General features: G+C 34.0%; 1 protein-coding gene across 7 annotated transcripts in view; it reads right to left on the reverse strand.

Annotated features, from left to right (window-relative positions):
- The window catches only part of LRRIQ1 (leucine rich repeats and IQ motif containing 1), a 232,695-nt gene that overhangs the window by 135,952 nt on the left and 75,697 nt on the right, over positions 1-21,046 (reverse strand). For all 7 annotated transcript variants that reach the window (XR_014845500.1, XM_021092795.2, XM_021092790.2 and 4 more), the window contains exons 11-12: positions 1,630-1,823; positions 964-1,091 (exon numbers count right to left, since the gene is read on the reverse strand). Coding sequence is in view for 6 of the 7 variants with exons in the window: in XM_021092795.2 (XP_020948454.2) it covers positions 964-1,091; positions 1,630-1,823 (322 nt within the window). In the remaining variant the exon portion in view is untranslated. The remainder of the gene's footprint in view (positions 1-963; positions 1,092-1,629; positions 1,824-21,046) is intronic.

The raw sequence follows: 21,046 nt of genomic DNA on the forward strand, positions 1-21,046 counted from the left end.
TTCAGAGACAAATCAACTTTCATATTTTAGATGTGACGAAACAATTTGAGGGAATTTAAAAATACATATTCAGTCTTTGATCTGTCAAATAGTGGAATAGTTTACTAGGTGGAAGATACATCATTTGGGACATAAGTGCTCAAAGGATGAGCACTGTTGTGACAGAGATGGAGAGAAAACTATGCTTGGGGCAGAAAATAGGTAAGCACATTAACATGAGTTGTCCTTGTTCACTTACTTGCAACAACTGTATAACTCACAGAAGCACCTTCTTTTTAAAGGTAGTTCCTTTCCCCTACTCCATGTGCCTTTGATGAACAAATTAATTATATTAGAGTGAATAGATCTCAATGAAATATTAAGCAGAGGGAGACATACACATACTGTGCTTCTGTTTTGGTTTTAGACAGTTATTCCATGCAAAGATCCAGATGTTTGATGGTTTCATATGGATCTTCTGTGGCAGGTACCCATCTCGATTTAACGTTAAGGTATTTTTTTTAAAGTGTTACTTTATATCCTTAGGGAAATCAAATTTAAATCAATCTTAACAGTTACAAAAAGACATGCAAGTTGAGAGCAGATTAAAAATCGTTCTTCCAGAACTTAATAAGTACCACTTGAGAGAATGAAACATCCTTCTGAATTAAATTAACTACCTCCTGTATTTTCTAAGGACTATATCTTTACAAAAGTAAACAAACCTACCCTGAGAAATCTCCATAAGTACATTTTTTGAGAAGAAGCAAAATGCATAGTATGTGACAAATTCTACTAAAATTTGAGGGTATGTCAATACACTAATGTTTAAAATTCTATAGTTACATTTATAACGAATCCATTGTGATATACATTCTTTGACTTATTAGAAAAACCTAACAGCCTTTCTACTGTTATGACAATCACACATTTACATCAATCATTCACTGCATTTAAGCTTAACTAAGCAAAGTATATTTTTACCTGTTTTGAGAGATAGTCAGGATTTGTAGTAAAGGCAGCCAATATGAAGAAAATGTTTCCATAGTTGAAATGCTGTTATCATCCAAGTGCAGCTCTCTTAGTAGAACATGATTCTCCAAGGATGGAAGCTGCATTTAAATTTGGGTTGGTAGCTTATATTAAACAAAATATTTCTGTCACTTCACCAAATTTAAAAATTTAAAACTTACCAAAACTAACTACAGATATATTCTGATAAACAGCATGTCACAAATCAAACTATAATGTTATGAGAATTTTAGTATAAATAAAATTTCTAATAATTATTTTCAATAAGAATTTGTTTTTTTCATAAAAAGTGCTTCGTGACAAATTTTAATTAGCAAAAGCATGTCATGACAAATTTTATTTAGAATTTCATATAAATTTTCTCCCACTTGTACAGTGAATCATAACTGAAAATTTTTGATTATATTTAGTATTATTAAAAAACAGAGATTTAGATATTATAACTATGTTGAACATTTTTTAAATACAGTATGAAATAGTTTAAAGTAAACTGGAAATCAAATACTGCTGATAGCAAAAAGAACAAAAATAAACCAAAACTGCTAAAATGTATGGTCGATATTTCCATCAAAATAAAAATGTGTTAACCCCAGAAATCAATTAACTCAAAGCAATTACCTCACTTAGATAATTTCCCCGTAACTTCAGTATTTGGAGCAATCCACAGTTTTCAATGCCCTCAACTTCAGTAAGATGATTATATGAGCAATCCAGGTATGTAACGGTAGGTGTATCACAAAGACCTTTCGTACTAATTAACTGATTGTGGTCCACAATCAGTTGCTGAAGATTTTTCAACGATTCTAAACCACCTGGAAGAAAGAGTTCACTCATATTATACATTCTTCCAGACTCCAGAGTTTCCCTTTTTTTCTAAATCACTGCATCTTTCTATTTCTGAATATTTCTAATTACAGCAAAGACTCAGCCCAATTTCCTGGTGCAATATGTGAAAGTGTAAAACGTATTTTTGATTAACTTAATTATACATCACTTCAAAATTGAACACAATACTAGAAGGCATACATTGAGCATTGAATGTTTAATTTCAATCGACAATGGAATAAGGGAGAGGAAGGAATCATTTAAAAGGAAAAGTTTTATTCAGTTTTAGGGTCTTTGAATTTTGAATGTTTGCTAAGGTTGTTATATAAGATCAGAATGTAATTTTCCACTGAAATAATATTCCTTAGGTTCCCAAATGAAGAAGGTGCAGCTCTATTAAAAGCAATAAAATATAAGTGTATTATTCTGGTATTAGAAGACTGTCACAGTGGCTTCCTTTTTACCCAGATAAAATAAAAGATCAGTATGATTCCCAGCTCAAAAATGTCAGAAGAGGCTTTGAACTATAGCTCAGTGGCTGTAAATAAAAAACTGAGAACATTATTTAAATAAGCCATCATGGCATTGGAAAGAAATGCTGAGAAAGCCCATAAAAATTTCATGGAAGATACTGAAAATCTAGAAAATTTTACTTTGATTATTGGACTGCATATGCTCTCTGCAAATACTACCCTATTATATGGAATAAGCAATTCTAGAAGCTGGAAATACCACTTAAGGTTTACAATAAGTACTAGTCAGCAAAGTGTCTTGGGTGATTTTTTTCTACTAAGTTACTTGATAATAAATTAAAAGATCAATTTAAAAGAAACATACCTGTGTATACTAAAGTCTGGAATTTATGTAATCAATTTATCCTGGAGGAATTTAAAGCATTTAAGATTTATTCATTTGATTAAATGTTGTGATGTACAGAAAGAAAGGGCAGACAGCTTGCTTGTATGAAATATGGAGAAATAAAAGGAAGAATCAAGTGACATTATCAAGATCTCACAAGAAAACAATTCTGCATTTTTTAAAAATTCAGAGAGTGTGATAATTTGAATTCTGAGTGTATTATAAAAACACTTCATCAAGATGTATATCAAGAAAATAGTATTTGAAAACTGCAGTATACTTAGAGTAAAATAAAGCATCTTAATGTTATGGATGATCATTGCTCATAAAAACATGCTTTTATGCTACAAAGTAAATTTTCTTGTGATAAGGAATAAACTATGCAATATCTAAGAGAAACAGGAAAATGCACAGATAATCACAAAGAAGAAAAGAAAGACTGAAATTTAAATTCAGGCAATAATCGTACTTTTTAATGTTCTTACCTAGAGTCAATGTACTGGTATTTTCTTGTGATATAAGGTAACAATTGTAACTTACAGAAAATTATCTGATGTTGTCAGGGAGTGAATATTGTGCCCTATAAGATATTTGACTAAAACAAACCAGGGTATTAGAAATATATATTAGCTACAACGTAATTTAAAATTTGCTAAAACAGAGAATACTTTTTAGTATGCCTTGTGATAATATCTAATAAATGTCAATTAACCCACTGAAGCAAATAAAAGGCATTAGGAGAAAGGAAATACCAATTAATATAAATTTGTAGCTGTATAAAATAAAATAGTTTTTATCAAGTATTTAAATGCCTTAAGCAATCTACTTCCATATGCTTAACTTTTTTTTTTTTTTTTTTTTTTGTCTTTTGCCATTTTCTTGGGCCACTCCTGTGGCACATGGAGATTCTCAGGCTAGGGGTCGAATCGGAGCTGTAGGTACCAGCCTACACCAGAGCCACAGCAACGCGGGATCCGAGCCACGTCTGCAACCTACACCACAGCTCACGGCAACGCCGGATCGTGAACTCACTGAGCAAGGCCAGGGATCGAACCTGAAACGTCATGGTTCCTAGTTGGATTCGCTAACCACTGAGCCACTGACGGGAACTCCTGCTTAAGGTTTTTAAAAGCCATGCGCATTGCCTCTTTTCAGAGCTAATCAGAAATAGGATTTTCTATTAACTCCTTTAGAGTGGGTAATGCATTTGTGAAACTTTTCAAAGGTCACCTCAGAAAAGAAGAAAGAAACAGGTTACACACTGAGGAAAGGTAAAGGATTTGGCGCAAAAACTAAAAATAGAAGGAAATAGCATACAAAGCTGGAAAACAATCAGGAGAGGAACAGGCAACTCGCGTTCTGTGACGACGGGACTGTAATTTACAAGTATCAAAGGCAATTTTATTTACACTAAACTATATACAGTCAAGTGAGCCAAGAGTTCTTGTTGTGGCTCAGCGGTTAACGAACCCATGATCCCTGCCCTCGCTCAGTGGGTTAAGGATACAGCACTACTGTGAGCTGTGGTGCAGGTTGCAGATGCAGCTTGGATCCTGTGTGGCTGTGGTTCTGGTGTAGACCAGCAGCTACAGTTCTAATGTGATCCCTAGCTGGGAACCTCCATATGCCACGGGTGCGGCCCTAAAAAGACCAAAAAAAAAAAAAAAAAGAATGAGCCAGAGTAGGCAAGGGAGTATGACGAGGCCACTGTCTTGACACGTGCTGAGGCAGCTGAAGACTTTCGCTAGAGGTATAAATGGAGAAATCAGGATGAGAGCCACACTGCATCGGAAGTGGAGACGGAGAGTACAGACTTGTTTAGATTTCTGATAATGGAGAAGAGATCCATCTCTGAACTCAGCCTCAGCCACTGTCCACTTCTCTTGGTTCATTCTAACATGCTGACCTCGTGGCTGTTCCTCGAACACGCCACACATGCTTCCACGTTTGGGCTGCCTGTGTACATAAAACAAAAACCTCTCCGTGTGTGACACCTTAGACTAGGAAGAATGAAAGAAAGCTTATCACCTAATATCATATATTAAGACACCATGATTTTCAGTTCAATATACAGAGAACGTAGGATTGCCTGTTCAATAACCAATCAGAGATTCCAATCTGATAAAAGCATCATGATTTCAAGCCTCAGATACTGAGGAACATCTGACTTAGTATTTCTCCTTCTTAGGAATCCATTATATAGTAACATGTACACAACTATGAAGGAATATTTAGAGTCCTTGCAACATTATTTCAAAACAAAGAGATGGAGAAAAGTTACCTATTAGCAAAGGAATAGTTAAATAAATTATGGATTATCTATAAAATGAATGTGAATAATCTTCAATATGAAGTAGGTTGACACAGAAGAACGCCCACAATATATGACTGTATGTAAAACCGAAGTTGCCAAGGCTTTTCGCTATTGAATACAGCTGAATCTAAATCTACACACCTATAATTGCATTGCATCGAGCAAGGTCTAGATGGATTTGTAACCATCTATGAATAGTGGTTAGTTCTGCAAAATAAGAAAGAGAAGGGGGTAAGCAGATAGGGAAAGTTTCACTTCTTACCCTACATACTTCTCTATTCTTAAAAAAATTTTTAATGAGAATGCACATCATATATACATGTGTGTATATATGTGTATACACGTAAACATACATACACACACACACACACACACACACACACACACGTGTCTTTTTAGGACTGCACCCACGGCACACGGAGGTTCCCAGGCTACGGGTCAAGTCAGAGCTGTAGCTGCTGGCCTACACCACAGCCCCGGCAACATGGGATCCAAGCCGCATTTGTGATACATGACAGCTGACGGCAATGCTGCCATGTATCACACACACGCAATGTGTGGGTGCGTGTGTGTCTAACGAGAACAAGAAAAGGGAATCATCTGAAAAACAAGTACTGAGGTCTGCCCATAACCATGAGAGAGTGAGACGGAAAGCAGATCTTTGAGTCTCTCGAGCCTTGAGAGGACGGTAGTCTGTCTGACAGCTTCGCTGTAACGTCGGGAGAGTCTTTGACTAGAACCATCCACCTAAGCCCAAACCAGATAACTGATCCCCATAAAATAGGAGGTGATCAATGCTTGTGGTTTTAAATTGCTAAATTTGGGGGTATTTTGCTTCACTACAATATATAGCTGATATACTAAAAATTCTATTCTGAAAAAAAAAACATGAGAAAGAAGAAAATATGTTGAAAATACTTTGGGCTACTGAAGAACATTTAAAGAAAATTAATTATAAGAATTTAAAGATACTAAAGTAACAGATATAAGCAATGAACCAAAATAACATCATGGCAGGACTCATAAATAATATTCCAAGAAAAACTCACACTGGTGTATTGACAACAAAATGTTTTCCTAAATGTATTCCTAAATTAAGGACCAAGAAAATGTTATTCAGGTATCTGGGCAGAAAACAGTTATGAGGGAGTAAAACCAACGCAGCCTTTAGTTTAACCACAGCAATACACAATACCAAAATGCAAAGGAGCAATGTCCATGAAGTACCAAGAGGAAATGTGACCTAAAAATAGAATGCATAGCTACACTTTCATTCCAGTATAAAGGCAGTTGACAGATATTCTTGACTGGGAAAGAATTCAGGGAACACCACATTCTTTAGCACTTCTTTGAAAAATAAGATTTAAAGAGAGCTAATGAACTATGTAATTCACACAAGCAAAAGATAATAGTTTGCCATAAAAGGACTAGTACTGACCTATTTTAATACAGATCAAATGTAGCTAAAGGATATAGGTAGAGTCATAAGCCGTGATGTGAAAAACAAAAATTGTGAGGGGAAACTAAGTACACTATGTTCTTAAAGAAGAGTTAGTGTTACATAAAACAGATTAATCACAAGCATATACTGTAGTAAATCACAGAACAAAAAAGATATTATAATTGACAAAATTGGAAGAGGGAGGCGGAATTGTAAATAAGATAACATTACCAATTTTAGCGTGAGGAAGCTAACAATTTAAAATTTTATTTTTTAATTAAAAAAAATATTGTTGCTTTTTTAGGGCCACACCTGTGGCATATGGAAGTTTCCAGGCTAAGGGTCAAATCAGAGCTTCAGCTGCCGGCCTATGCCACAGCCACAGCAACACAGGATCCAAGCCATGTCTGCAACCTACACCACAGCTCACAGCAATGCCAGATCCTCAACCCACTGAGCAAAGCCAGAGATCGAACCTTCGTCCTCTTGGATGCTAGCTGGGTTTGTTTCCACTGAGCCATGACAGGAACTCCCCTAAAATTTTAAAGTCAAAACATTTTCACATAATTTCCTGCTCTATTGCTTAACAAGGCTTTGATGAGTTTTAAAATATGTGCTGGCTTAGTAAATTGTAAGAAAATTTGTTGAAAATGAATGTTTCCCAATAATTCATGTGTGGATGATTACTGATCACTTTAAGATTATTTTTTAATACCTTAATATATTTGAATGATTGCTTACTTTATAAATCATTATTCCAGTTGATGTTCTATTTCAGTAGTAGTAAATTTTTTTGGCTTCATCGTCTCAAAAGCAGTACTAAAAAGTTAATTGTTACTTTACTATTACAATATAAAATACATGCCTAGAGCATGTCTCTTTAGGTATACTCTAATAATCACAGGTATTATTAAACTTATTCTAATGTATAATTTTTAACATTACCCTAAGTACGTTTATTTATATAGAAAAAGTTGGTATCATTATTGCCTGAATTGTTACAGATAACACTCATTCAAGCGATTTCTTATTTTGATTACTTTTTTTTTTCATATAATATGCCTCCTGCATAAAGAAAGACATTTTGTTTACTATTTTACATTTGTAATTCCTCAAAGAGTTTTGAATTTTTATTCATGTGTTAGCAAAACTCATTAGTTTTATTTTCTTAATAGTGACATGTGATAATTTATTCTAATTTCTTGAAATAACAGGCATCTAGAATCTTCTATGTTAACACATAAATCATTTATAGTCTCCACATTTCTACTACAAATATGAAAATCTATTTTTCCAAAAACTGCTTTACTTGTAATATAAAACTCATGGGAGACTAATTCTACAAGTCCTAGCACTGATTATGTCCTCATGGAACCAATCTGGAAGGCTCTCCAATACTGACTAAATCTGGATGCTGGGAATATGGATTGTTATTTTATTATTTACATTTTAATTTATAGACAACAGGCATATTTTCATTGTGTAGATTAGATTAAAAGTTACATAAAAAATACAAAATTTCATTTTTGGAAATTTCCAGTCATCTTTACCTCTGAAAATAACTACAAACAGTCATTACATTTTTTCAATGTTTCAAATGAACTATTAAGAGAGTAAAGAATTCTCAGCCCAAAATCTAAATAGATATGCTTGGCAAAATGAAGTAAGCAGAACAGTTTTCATTGTGAGAAAATGTGCTAAATTTGATGAATATTAAGATCAATTTCTGTAGCCTTTGAGTAAACAAAACTTAAAAGTCACCAATAGCAGGCAAGTATGACAGAAAATTCCAAGTAAATCCGAACCCCAATCAGCTATATACCTACCCAGAAGACAGGAAATTAAGCTATCTATCTCAAATCTCAGAATTCAGTGAAAGGGGAAAAAAACTCTCTTTAAAATAATAAACACAAGCTGACTCTCCCATCGGTTTGTAACTTAAAATCACTCTAATGGTGATCAGAAAACTTCACCAAAAATGTAGCACAGATGATTCTAGATTGTTTGTGTCCTTTGACATCTGCAAAAGCTCTAAAGAACAAACTTTAATCTAATAACTAGAAATAATCACAAAGATTAAATTCCAGGGAAAATAAACAGGTTGCAAAAAAAAAAAAGAAAGAAAAATCACATGAAATACACAAAGAAATAAGATGCCATAAACAAGAGTTGGCAGAAATAACAAAGTCCAGCAAATCCAGACTCACATGAAAATTAGAATGAATTTAAATTAAAAACTTAATGACAAGGATTAACAGCAAGCCAGAATTTATCAACTGGAATACCGATATATAGAAATTAAGTAGAGGGAGCAAAGACAGACAGCAAGATAGAATATAGGAAATATGGAGGCAAGAGTCAGAAGATTTTATATATATATATATATATATATGTATGTGTGTGTGTGTATATATGTGTGTGTATATATGTATATATATGTGTGTGTGTATATATATATATCTAGTATTTCAGAAGGAGAGAACAAAATAAGAAAGAAAAACGTTTGAAGGGATAATGGCTGGCAGATAAAATTTAAAAGTGCAAATCACATATTCAAAATTGTATCAGAACCCGAGAAGGATCCATGCTTAGATCAGAATAAGAGTTCATAACAGCAATGACAAAAGGATACTTGAAAAGACATAAAAAATACCTTCAAAGTTTCAGAAATTCTATAGACAGCTGACTTTTTAAGAGCAACAGTAAAAGTAAAAAAGTAATAGAATAATATATACAAATTATTGATAGAAAATAAACTTCAATTTAGAAAAATACACAGTTACATCACAATTACAATTTTACAATGAATGTTAAGTAAAGACATTTACAGAAAAACTAAATCTTGTAGAAACTTCCAGCAGTTAGCTCTTTCTGATACAGATCCTTTAAGAGAAAATTTTAAAGGATCTGTATCAGGAAGAAGGAAAGTGATCCAAGATCTTAGATGAAAAAAGAATAAAGGGCTTAAAAGCAATAAATATGAGCAAATATGATCAAAGTTTGACTGTATAGAATAACCATAATATATTCCTTGAAGCGTTAAATAAAAATATACTTAAAATCCTGAATTAAAAAAAACACATTAAGTCAGGAAAATTGAGGTAAAAATATCAATTAACTTGAAATAAATTGAGTATATTTTATAATTTCTATGGTGATCACTAAATTAATGAGGTATATAACTATCAAAAATATTAGAAAAAGGAGTTCTCTGGTGGGTTAAGGATCCAGCATTGTCAGTGCTGTGGTTCAGGTCACTGCTGTGGTATGAGTTCAATCCCTGGCCTGGAAACTTCTGCTTGTTGTGGTGCAGGCAAAAAAAAAAAAAAAAAAAAAAAAAAAAAAAGAGGAAATGAGGGAAAATAACAACTCAAAAGAAGAGAGGAGAGAGGTGAAAACAGAATATGTAGAAAATGCATAGGCTTTCTGTTTACAGTAATGATGGACTAGGTAATGGGAAACAAATATAAACGTATTTGCTGAAGGCATTTAAGAACTAAAATGGTATCATAGAGTAGGACGATTATGTTCCAGGAGAAATGAGATGAGTACTTCATTCAGGGTGTCGATTAATTCTGTGCAAGACAGTTCGTAGCGCAAGGGTCAAAAACTGGGATCCAGGGAAACTGGTCTCCTCAGAGAAGGAGGCCTAATGAATCCTCACCTTACTTTTGGCTGGGACCTTCACGTGCTACACATTAAGTAAATACAGAATGGCTCCCAAGGTAATGACACCAAGCTTTAAATAATGTCAATCCCAATAGACAGATTTAGCTGCACAGAGATTGCTAGTGCTTGTAGCTGTAAACAATAAAGTCCTCTGGAGGAAGGAACGTAATAACATCATAGCCTCGAATTGACTCTACAGCTTTGCTTTTTTTTTTTTTTTTTTTAGTATTGTCTGATTGTAAAATAACAAAAAACTAAGCAAGGAGAAAACACCATATGAACAAAAATCAAGAAAATCACAGATAATAGAAACTATCTACAGTGTAACCAAGATAATGAAGTTATCAGACACAGAAGTTAACAAAAGTTTGTTGAAAACATTAAAGAAAATTAAAATTAAAACTTACATATTGATACTATAGAACTGTGAATTGAAATAAAAGGAAAGGGAAATTTTAAACCTGAAAATCTATGACTACAAACAAGACTCTCATGACAGATTGAACATTGTATCAGGCACACCTGAAGAGAGAATTAGTAAACCATAATTTCAGTTACAAGGAAATATCCAGAATGATGCATGGGGTGCAAAAGAAATGTGAGAGAATTATAAAAGTATAAGAGGATTACAGAATATAGAGGGAATATATATCTACTAAATCTATAGGTAACTATATACACACACACTTATCTGTGTATATTGTACATATATGTACATAAAGAGATAATAGCTCAGAATCTTTCAAAACAGAATAAAGACACCGAGCCACTGATTTCAGAGGCACAATGGATCTAAAGCAAGATAAATACTAAAGTAACCACAAATAGGAACATCAGAGTAAATTTATGAAAACAATGGTCCATAAAAGGGGAAAAATAAATTATCTTCCAAGATCAACAATAGGTTTTTGCATGTCAACCTAGGCAAGGAAAGATATAATAAAATAAAATACATTCACAATGCAGAAAATGCAAAATGGTAGGTATTATCTCAAAATACATACACATATATGTGTGTGTATATGTATGCATATTCCTCAGGTAAAAGAATATTATAGATGAAAGGCAGAATAAAGGTCAGTGGAAAGATTTAAAAAGTGAATGAATACAAATGATATTGATTTTATAAAATAATAATGTCTTAAAACATTTGAAACACAGACACACACATACACACAGTTACAATACATGACAACAATAGAACATGAAGTTCAGAGGGAGTAAATACAGTTTAACTTTTCTAACACCACAGCATGCCCTGAAGAAGAGTAAAGTGCCAAATAAATTTAGATTTGGTAAATCAAGAAGACATGACATAATATCTATAGTAAACCAAAGGAACAGTAAAATAATATATGAAAGATAACATAATAGAAAAGAAAAATGGAATAATTTAAAACTTCAACCAAAGCAAAAGAAAAGGAAAAAAAAAGAACAAAAAGAGCAAAGAACCAAAAAGAGAGTAGATTTAAAATTGAATATATCAATAACTGCACTTAATTATTGATTACACAAATATTCAGGACTAAAGGCTAGAATTTGTCAGGCAGTCTCACCTCACAACAGTCAGAATGACCATCACCAAAATGTTCACAAACAATAAATGCTGGAGAAGGTGTGGAGAAAAGGGAACCCTCCTAGTTTCAGTGGGAATGTACATTGGTACAACCACTATAGAGAACAGTACGGAGGTTCCTTAAAAAACTAAATATAGAACTACCATAAGATCCCTAAATCCCACTCATGGACATCTATCCAAAGAAAACCATAATTCAAAAAAATAACATGTACCCCAATGTTCACTGTAGCATTGTTTACAATAGTAACACATGGAAACAACCTAAATATCCATCAACAGATGATTGGATAAAGAAGATGTGGTACATATATACAACGGAATATTATTCGGCCTTAAAAAAGAATGAAATAAGCCCATTTGCAGCAACATAGATGGACCTAGAGCTGATCATACTAAGTGAAGTAAGTCAGAGAAAGAAAAATATGAGATCACTAATATGTAGAATCTAATACAAAATAAAACAACTTATTCACAAAACAACAATAGACTCAAAGATTTGGAAAGCAAACTTATGGTTACCAAAGGGGAAACGTGGGGGAGAGGAATAAATTAGGAGTAACACACACACACACACTACTGTATATAAAATAAATAATAAGGACCAACATATAAGACAGGAAAATCTACTCAGTACTGTGTAATAAACTATATGGGAAAAAAATCTGAAAAGGAATGGATAACTGATTTACTTTGCTATATACCTGAAACTAACACAACTTTGAAAGTCAACTCTACTCCAATAAGTTTTTTAAGAAATAAAAAGGTGGAGCTCCCATTGGGACTCACCAGAAACAAATCTGACTAGTATCCATGAAGATGCAGGTTTGATCCCTGGTCCCACTTAGTGGGTTAAGTATCTGGCATTGCTATGAGCTGTGGTGGAGGTCACAGATACAGCTTGGATATGGGGTTGCTGTGGCTGTGCTGTAGACCGGCAACTGAAGCTCGGATTCAACTCCTAGCCTGGAAAATTCCATATGCTACAGGTGTGGCCCTCAAAATAAATAAATAAATAAATAAATACATAAATAAAATTAAAAAGGTGACATGACAACAAAAATGAATGAATAATAAAACAATCACAAAAACCACATTTTTATGCTACATTATAAAAATTCAAAAAATAGAACTTGTAGAAATACTGTAAGTAAAACAATAGAAAAAGGTGTATTACATAAACACTAAAACAGTAATTTGCAAAGTGTGGTCCAGAGGCCTCATTCAAAGATGCTTTTAAGGGTTCCATGGAGTCAAACTATTTTCATAATAATTCTGGGAGGTTATTTGCCATTTTCACTCGCATTTGTTCAAGAGTGTACGTGGAGTTTTCCAGAGGCTACATGAAGTGTAATATTGTAGAAAATTAAATGCAGAAGAAAAACATGGAAATTGAGCTATCTTGTGTTAAGCTAGACATCAGAGATTTGCAAATACGTCTAAGGATGACCCTTTTAACACTATATCTTTCTTGTTTAAAAATAGTTATTAATTTTAAAACTGTTATGAATGCAAAGGATTTATTATCTTAAAGTGTGAATTAACAAATAAAAACAAATTTCTGTTTGTTTCATAATACAGTAAATACTGATACAACCTACAAAAATAAAGCTGTCTGAAGAAAGTCCTAATAATTTTTAAGAGTGTTAAAAAGGTCCTGAGTCCAAAATATATAAAGCTGGTCTGGTTATGTCAGACACAGAAAACTAAGGCAGAAAGCTTTAATAGTGTTGAAAAGGAACATTTAAAAATGGTAAAACTGATCAATTCAACAGGAACACACAACAGTTATAACGTTGTACGCATCAAATAGTATTGCCTCAAAAGTATTTAAAACAAAACAAAAAGAGCTTTGAGAATGATCTATAATCAATCTATAATCATCATGGGAGTCACGTCTCTGACGTTTTCCCCACACCTACGCTAACATGCCCAGTGCCCCATTTAATCAGAAGGCAACAGGGCATAATGAATAATGAATAGACATTGAGGGAGGCAGTCCTGGATTTCAATAACACACACCTCTTTGAAAACTAGCTGTGTGAGTATCAACAAGTTACTTAACTTCTCTGATCCTTTGTTCCTGTATTTGTGGAGTGGGAGTGATTTCACATTATTGGGAGGATTAAAAATAATATTTTCAAGTAACACGTACAACACTTTCACATGGTGGGTACTAAAAATTATAGTGATTGTTTCTTAACAATTATCCTCAATAAAAGCAAGGAAAACTGTTAACTTTAATGACCAAACAAGGCTTCCAAGCATATGCTTCAGCTAGTCCTTGAAGAAGGAATAGGATATTAATACACACTTAGAAAAGTCTATACGCAACTGATTAAACAGTAATGTGATCCAGTCAGTGCACTGGATCAAAAGGAGGAATCTAGATGGGAAGGAAGTTAGAATAAATTGCCCCTTTCTTCTTTTAATTTTAGAAATTCTTTGTTGTCAAATAAAGGACGAGAACTGAGCAAAAGAGACATAGTTAAGACTTACGTTAGAATATCATTATCTCGACATCTCTAAGAAAATAGTTCTCTCTGTCAAAATTTCTATTTCTTCTACTCCTCATCCAAAACAAAACAGCCCCCAAATATTCAAGAGTCTTTTTCAAAGGCCTTAAATATAATAATTATAAAGAATTGCTTAAATATTCTTGAATTTACCGCTTTAATATATTCTTTATTAGCCCTTTAAAAGTTTCCTAAGTCCCTCCAAATATAAGTGAAGCCAAGTATGTTTATCCCTCAAAACACCACTGCCAATGGCAAAATTAGCATTTGAGTACACTTGCTACAAATATCTGTTTCAAAGAATTCCTCCCACAGAAATGAGCCAATGGTCTAACAAAACATTCCTGACACAGGGTGGGAGGGGTGGGGGGACCCTCCTTGTAAGAAACAGCAAAACTAAAGATGTCGAATTACGCTGAGATTTTCACAAAATAAGTGTTTGGTCAAGGTCTAACTTCTTTGAATCTTTTAGCTGCTCAACGATTGCTGTTTGACAGTTCAGTATAAATAGGCTGAGTTACACTTGAGATTTTCGATTTCAATGCAAAGGTCCTTCAGGAGCATACAGGTTGTATGGAAAAAAGAAGACTGAGACAGGAATCAGGAAATGTGGATTCTAGCCCCACCTCTGCCAGGAGCTGAAAGCTATGTGGGTCTGTTTTTCCATCTGTAAACTAAGAAGCCTAGGCTGGCAGATCTGCAAAATCCGTTTCAGCTTTGTAGTAGCAGGCATTGTGTTACATTTCAAAACTGAAGGGTAAGCTAGCACCATCTAGTGGAATCTAAAGGAGTCACTAAAAATATAACAAAAAAACATTTCCACAAGCAAAATACGCAGAGCTTTATCTTATTTATTCATTATTTTTTTTCTAAGGTTCCAACGACAACCATTTGGCAGCAAGAATTAATCCAAACACATTTTCCCTATAAGCCAGGACACAGTAATCAAGCCATGTGAAAAATGTTGATTTTGATGTATGTTTTACTTAGAATATTAGTACTACTTTTCTAGAAAGCAGTATTATTTGAAAATAAAGCAGAAAATAAATATCCTAGTATCACTATTTACAATATTTTAAAGGACTATAAGGCCTGAAATTTATAAAGTACTAATTTATAAATTGCTGGTATTAAAAAAAAAACTTTTTTCCAGATTAAGGTTTTCCTAAAATACCAGAAACAGAAGCTTCATGAATAAGAAAAGTAGTTATTCACTCTTACACATTACCATTACACTTATTTTTCATTTTTATGCAATAGTCATAAAAATGAAAACACGGCAATTTACTCCCAGTGTCTTTCTCTCTACATAAATACTGATCACCAGAATGATCTCAGTGAAAGTAAGAACTGTCATTTATTTTGTTTACTGCTGCATATTCAGAAATATTCTAGTACTATGCTCTAATGCCTGGAAAAGTGCTTACACATAGTAGGTACTCAATAAATTTGCTCATTAATAAATGTATTAATGGGTAAAACTTAAAATCATATTTTTCAGCATCAAGAGGTATAATATGGTACAACAAAACAGCAATAATCTTAAATATTAAATGCATAATTATGAGGGAGGCAGAAGAATGAAACAACAAAAAAATTAGGTACCAGAGTAGCCTGCTGAATTTCAAATCCTGGACCTATCATTTATTAACTGATTTTAGACAATTTACTTAAAGTTCTTATTTTTCCGTTTTCTTATCTTGAAAAAAAAAAAAAAGATTTAACAGTACCTAACTCATAACACTTATGTGAAGACCGAATTAGTTAAAGTATAAAATGCAACATAAAATAAAATTATCGATTACTGTATTTATTATACTAAGTTGTATTATTTTCTATAAAACACTTTGGTCTTACCACATGAAGTTTAAATAATTTAGTTTCAAAATGTTTCTACTAGAAAGTCAACAAAATTAAAACATATTTTGGGAGGAAAAAAGGAAACTAAATTATGAATCACCTATTATTCATTTGCTTTGGCTAATCATTCAAAAACTAAATGAAAAATACTAATTTTTTGGAGTTCCAGTTGTAGCTCAGCTGTAACAAACCCGGCTAGTATCCATGAGGATGCAGGTTCAATCCCTGGCCCTGCTGAGTGGGGTTAAGGATCCAGTGTTGCCATAAGCTGTGGTGTAGCTGGCAGCAGACAGGCATCGGATCTGGTGTGGCTTTGGCTGTGGCATAGGCCAGCACCTGTAGCTCCAATTCGACCCCTAGCCTGGGAACTTCCATATGCTGCAGGTGTGGGCCTAAGAAGAAAAAAAAAGGGCCAAAATACCCCTAATTTTTTTTTCAATTTTATAAACTTTAATGACTACTGTGACGAGACTCTTTCAGTAATTTTTTTTCCACATTACTTGCACAAAACAAAATGTCTTACCAATTTTGTCTGAAATTTACTTAAGAGAAATTTCGGCCAAAAGAAAGCATGAGATATAATGATGATAATACAGGCTAAAATTTAAACTATAATCCACCCAAATAAAACTGAGTTTCATAAGATAAAGATACATATAACTTCAAGGAAAAAAATAAAACATTTTAAATTAAAAAATGTGAAATCTCTTTTCCAATTAAAATGAATCCATCTTTAAAATCATCAACCTAAAGTGAATTTAATGTACTTAAAGCAACTATTTTGTGAATTCAAAATATGCAGGAATAACTCCAGATCAAGTAAAAATACTTTATAGTCAAAACAAAATAGAACTAATTTTAGAAAATAAAACAAAATAGAAGCTATTATAGAAAAAGTATAAAAATTCAGTCTTCTTTCTTTCCTTATTTATTTATTTTTATTTTATTTTATTTTTTTTGTCTCTTTGCCTTTTCTAGGGCTGCTTCCCATGGCATATGGAGGTTCCCAGGCTAGGGGTTGAATTGGAGCTGTAGCTGCCGGCCTACACCACAGTCACAGCAACGTGGGATCCGAGCCGTGTCTGCGACCTACACCACAGCTCATGGCAACGCCAGATCCTTAACCCACTGAGCAAGGCCAGGGATCGAACCCACAACCTCATAGTTCCTAGTTGGATTTGTCAACTACTGCGCCACGACGGGAACTCCACAGTCTTCTTTAAATTACCACAAAATTAATATGACCATACATACCCAATATAATAGTATATTTTTTGCTACATTTTGACCAGAAAAGAATCTGCACCTCAATATGTAATACATCTTTTTTGTGTCTTTTTTTTGTCCTTTTTTAGGGCCGCACCTGTGGCATATGGACGTTCCCAAGCTAGCATTCGAATCCAAGCTACAGCTGCCGGTCAACACCACAGCCACGGCAATGCAGGATCCGAGCCGCATCTGCAACCTACACCACAGCTCACGGCAACACTGGATCCTTAACCCACTCAGAGAGAGGCCAGGGATCGAACCCGCAACCTCACGATTCCTAGTCAGATTCATTTCCGCTGTGCTATGACAGGAACTCCTTTTTTTTTTTTTTTTTTTTTTTTTTTTTTTTGTCTATTTAGGGCCACACCTGAAGCACATGGAGGTCCCAAGCTAGGGGTCGAATCAGAGCTGTAGCTGCTGACCTACACCACTGCCACAGCAACGAAGGGTCCGAGCCACCTGTTTACAACCTACACCATAGCTGACGGCAATGTCAGATCCTTAACCCAATGAATGAGGCCAGGGATCGAACCTGAGTCTTCATGGATGCCAGACAGATTCGTTTCCACTGAGCCATGACAGGAACTCCTATAATACATCTTAAAGGTATCATTTTGAATTATATTTTAAATTTGTATTTAAGTTATAATTAATAATAATAATTAAACCCATATCTTTCCACAGTCATAGCACACAATATGTTTAAACATTAAAGCATTAGATACTAATTTGTAACTTCCAATTTGCAGAATTAAAAGTTAAGCTATTACATTAAAAAGGTATATTTCACATTGTGTTTTTAAACAATTAACCAGTTTAATCAGAATGGAAAATATTCAGCGTAAATGATTTCAAATGACTTGCCTTAAAGAGAATGACAGACTTGTTTTCATTCATTTAAATGCATAAAAGTAAAATAAACATGTGTACTAATGTTTTCTAATAAAAAGATCAATCAGACCTAACATTACATATTAACTACGGCAGTAACTACAGCTTACTAAGAAGTAGGAACAAATTAAACTCGAAACTAGAAATGCAGAAGACATGATATTGCTTCCAATTTTATTTCACCTCCTTAAGAAATATTATAGTATGGAATAGTGAGTTATTAACTTATAAACACAAATCTATCTTTGTGCCCCTTCCTAAGGGTTCTAAGCACCAATATATCACTGAAAGACAAAAATCTATGCTTTTCACTTAGCTCAACCAGAATCTCCGTAAGCAATTCCTCAAGATGAAAAACAGACTCCAACTGGTCTTCGGAAAATCTATTTTTCTCATGTATACTCTTCTCACACTCAATAAATACAGTGTTTTCGTTGTACCCCACAGACAGCAAAGATGTCTTTTACTTTGCTTGCTCTGCACTGCACAGAGATGCCTCAGGTACATCAATTAATACTACGGCAGTTTTCACATAAATCATGCAGATATCCTATCCCAGGAAATCCACTGACTACACAAAATCCCATACAGCACTGTTGGCAATGAAAATGAAGTGAATGGGAGTTCAAGCACTTCTTCTTACAAACAAGCTTTTTTTTCTTTTTTTCAGGCTTGCTTCAGTGTGTGCCAATAAAGTAACATACATTATCAGCGCACTTGCCTTCATTCCAAGAACAACAAAATTAATTCTGTGTGCATTTTGAATTAAATTTTTAAAATAAAAAATGTGCATCCAAAGCATCAGTATTTACATATAGGAAATAGTGATGAGTGGTCCCAAAACAGGCAGCACAGACACACAGGCAAATAAACACTTTAAAAAACATTATATACTACCCTTTAAAAATTACGCCTTGAAATGTTTATAAAACAAAAGCTTTCATTATGAAAACAACTATATTTTTCCCATATTAAAATAAATGAGAGATGACGGTAACTGATTAGGTCCAATTCTCTCCAAACCTCCTCCAGAGATTCACAAGGAGCAACAAAGAAATTAAAAGATCTTCAGCCTATCCTTCCATTGCAAATGGGATATAAAAAAAAATCATAAGCTAAATTTTTTTGGAACTGGGGTAGAAATCATCCAGGACCAATCATCCAACACAATCCAGACTGAATCCACAGACGTGTGCAGAGGAAATCCTATGAAAACTGAATGGATAAGTAGGAAGTGGAGGTGCCCCGGTCGTGGAGGCAGTCCTTGTTATCAATAAGGCCTCTCTCCAGAAAGAGACAACATCATCCTGAGTGAGTACAGAACTAACCAAGTATGCGAGTTAAAGTAATAAATACAAATGGCCGGAGCTCCGGTCGTGGCTCAGTGGAAACGAATCTGACTAGGATCTATGAGGACACAGGATCGATCCCTGGCCTCAGTGAGTGATTTAAGGATCCAGCGTTGCCTTGAGCTGTGATACAGGTCACAGACGTGGCTCAGATCTGGCATCGCTGTGGCTGTGGCGTAGGCCAGCAGATACAGCTCCAATTTGACTGACCCCTAGCCTGGGAACCTCCATATGCCAGGGATGCAGCACTAAAAAGACAAAAAAAAAATTCAAATGGCCAAGGTCTACATGAGAGAACAACATTTAAGCTTGGATCAAAAGATAAAATGCAAACCCATGCTGTATACAAACAAGTACATTTCTGAAACAAAGTATTTCGGAAAGGTCAGAAAGTTTTTTCAGACAGCCATTAGGCAAATACAAAGAATGAAACCATATGAGACAAGGTAGAATTCAGTCACAAAAGCATTAAAGAGACAAAGAAGGCAATTTCTAATTTCCAAGGCTAAAATTCACAATAAAGAGAACAGTTAAGAAAAGCTATGAGCTGGAGAAACTAACATATGCTAACAGCATAGAGCTGGAGAAACCAAAGGAGGTTGGTGAAGAACAAACACATTTAGGAGTTCCCACTGTGGCTCAGTGGTAATAAACCCAACTAGTATCCATGGGAATGCAGGTTCAATTCCTGGCCTCGCTCAGTGGGTTAAAGGATCCAGTGTTGCCGTGAGCTGTGGTGTAGCTTGAAGACACGTGGCGGCTCAGATCCTGCACTGTTGTGGCCAGCAGTTGCAGCCCAATTCAACCCCTAACCTGGGAACTTCCATAAGCTACAGGTACGGTCCTAGAAGGCAAAAAAAAAAAAAAAAAAAAAAAAACCCAAACTAGCTCAACTCTTCAGTCGAAGATAAATTGAGTAGGTACAGGAGACCTAAAATAAATCATTATTAACCTAGATCTTAAAGATGAAAATATAAACTCTATATTTCAACCAAAAAAACCCTTCTTTTCAAGTACACATGAACCATTCCTGAAAATTAACCACATATTAGAAGAGCACAGGTTTCAAAAAGCAGAAATGGCACAAAAATAATCTGACTATAATACAATAAAACTAGAAAAATATAATAACAAAAATGGTCTTTTCATATGGGAATTTAAAATTTTAGGTAAAAGATAAAATATATCACAAATTATAGAATAGATGAAAATATCTATATATCAATAGAAAAAACAGCACTCAGAGGAAAACTTACAGACTCAAGTACTTATGTCAAAAAGAGTGAAAATGATAAAAAATAATTAAATATTAAAATCTAAAATACCATAATAAACAGAAGAAAAGCAAAAAAAAAAAAAAAAAAAAAACCCACCTGATATTAACATGCATTAAAGGCAGGAATACAAAATGGTAAACCCATATAGTGTCTGGCACTCTCTTCCTAAATTAAAGATGTCCCAAGAATA

Source organism: Sus scrofa, chromosome 5 (assembly GCF_054392235.1).
Source record: "Sus scrofa isolate SSC_HxYL_T2T_F1_AM1 chromosome 5, Sscrofa_HxYL_maternal_Yorkshire_Landrace_v2.0, whole genome shotgun sequence".
Classification (NCBI taxonomy): domain Eukaryota; kingdom Metazoa; phylum Chordata; class Mammalia; order Artiodactyla; family Suidae; genus Sus; species Sus scrofa.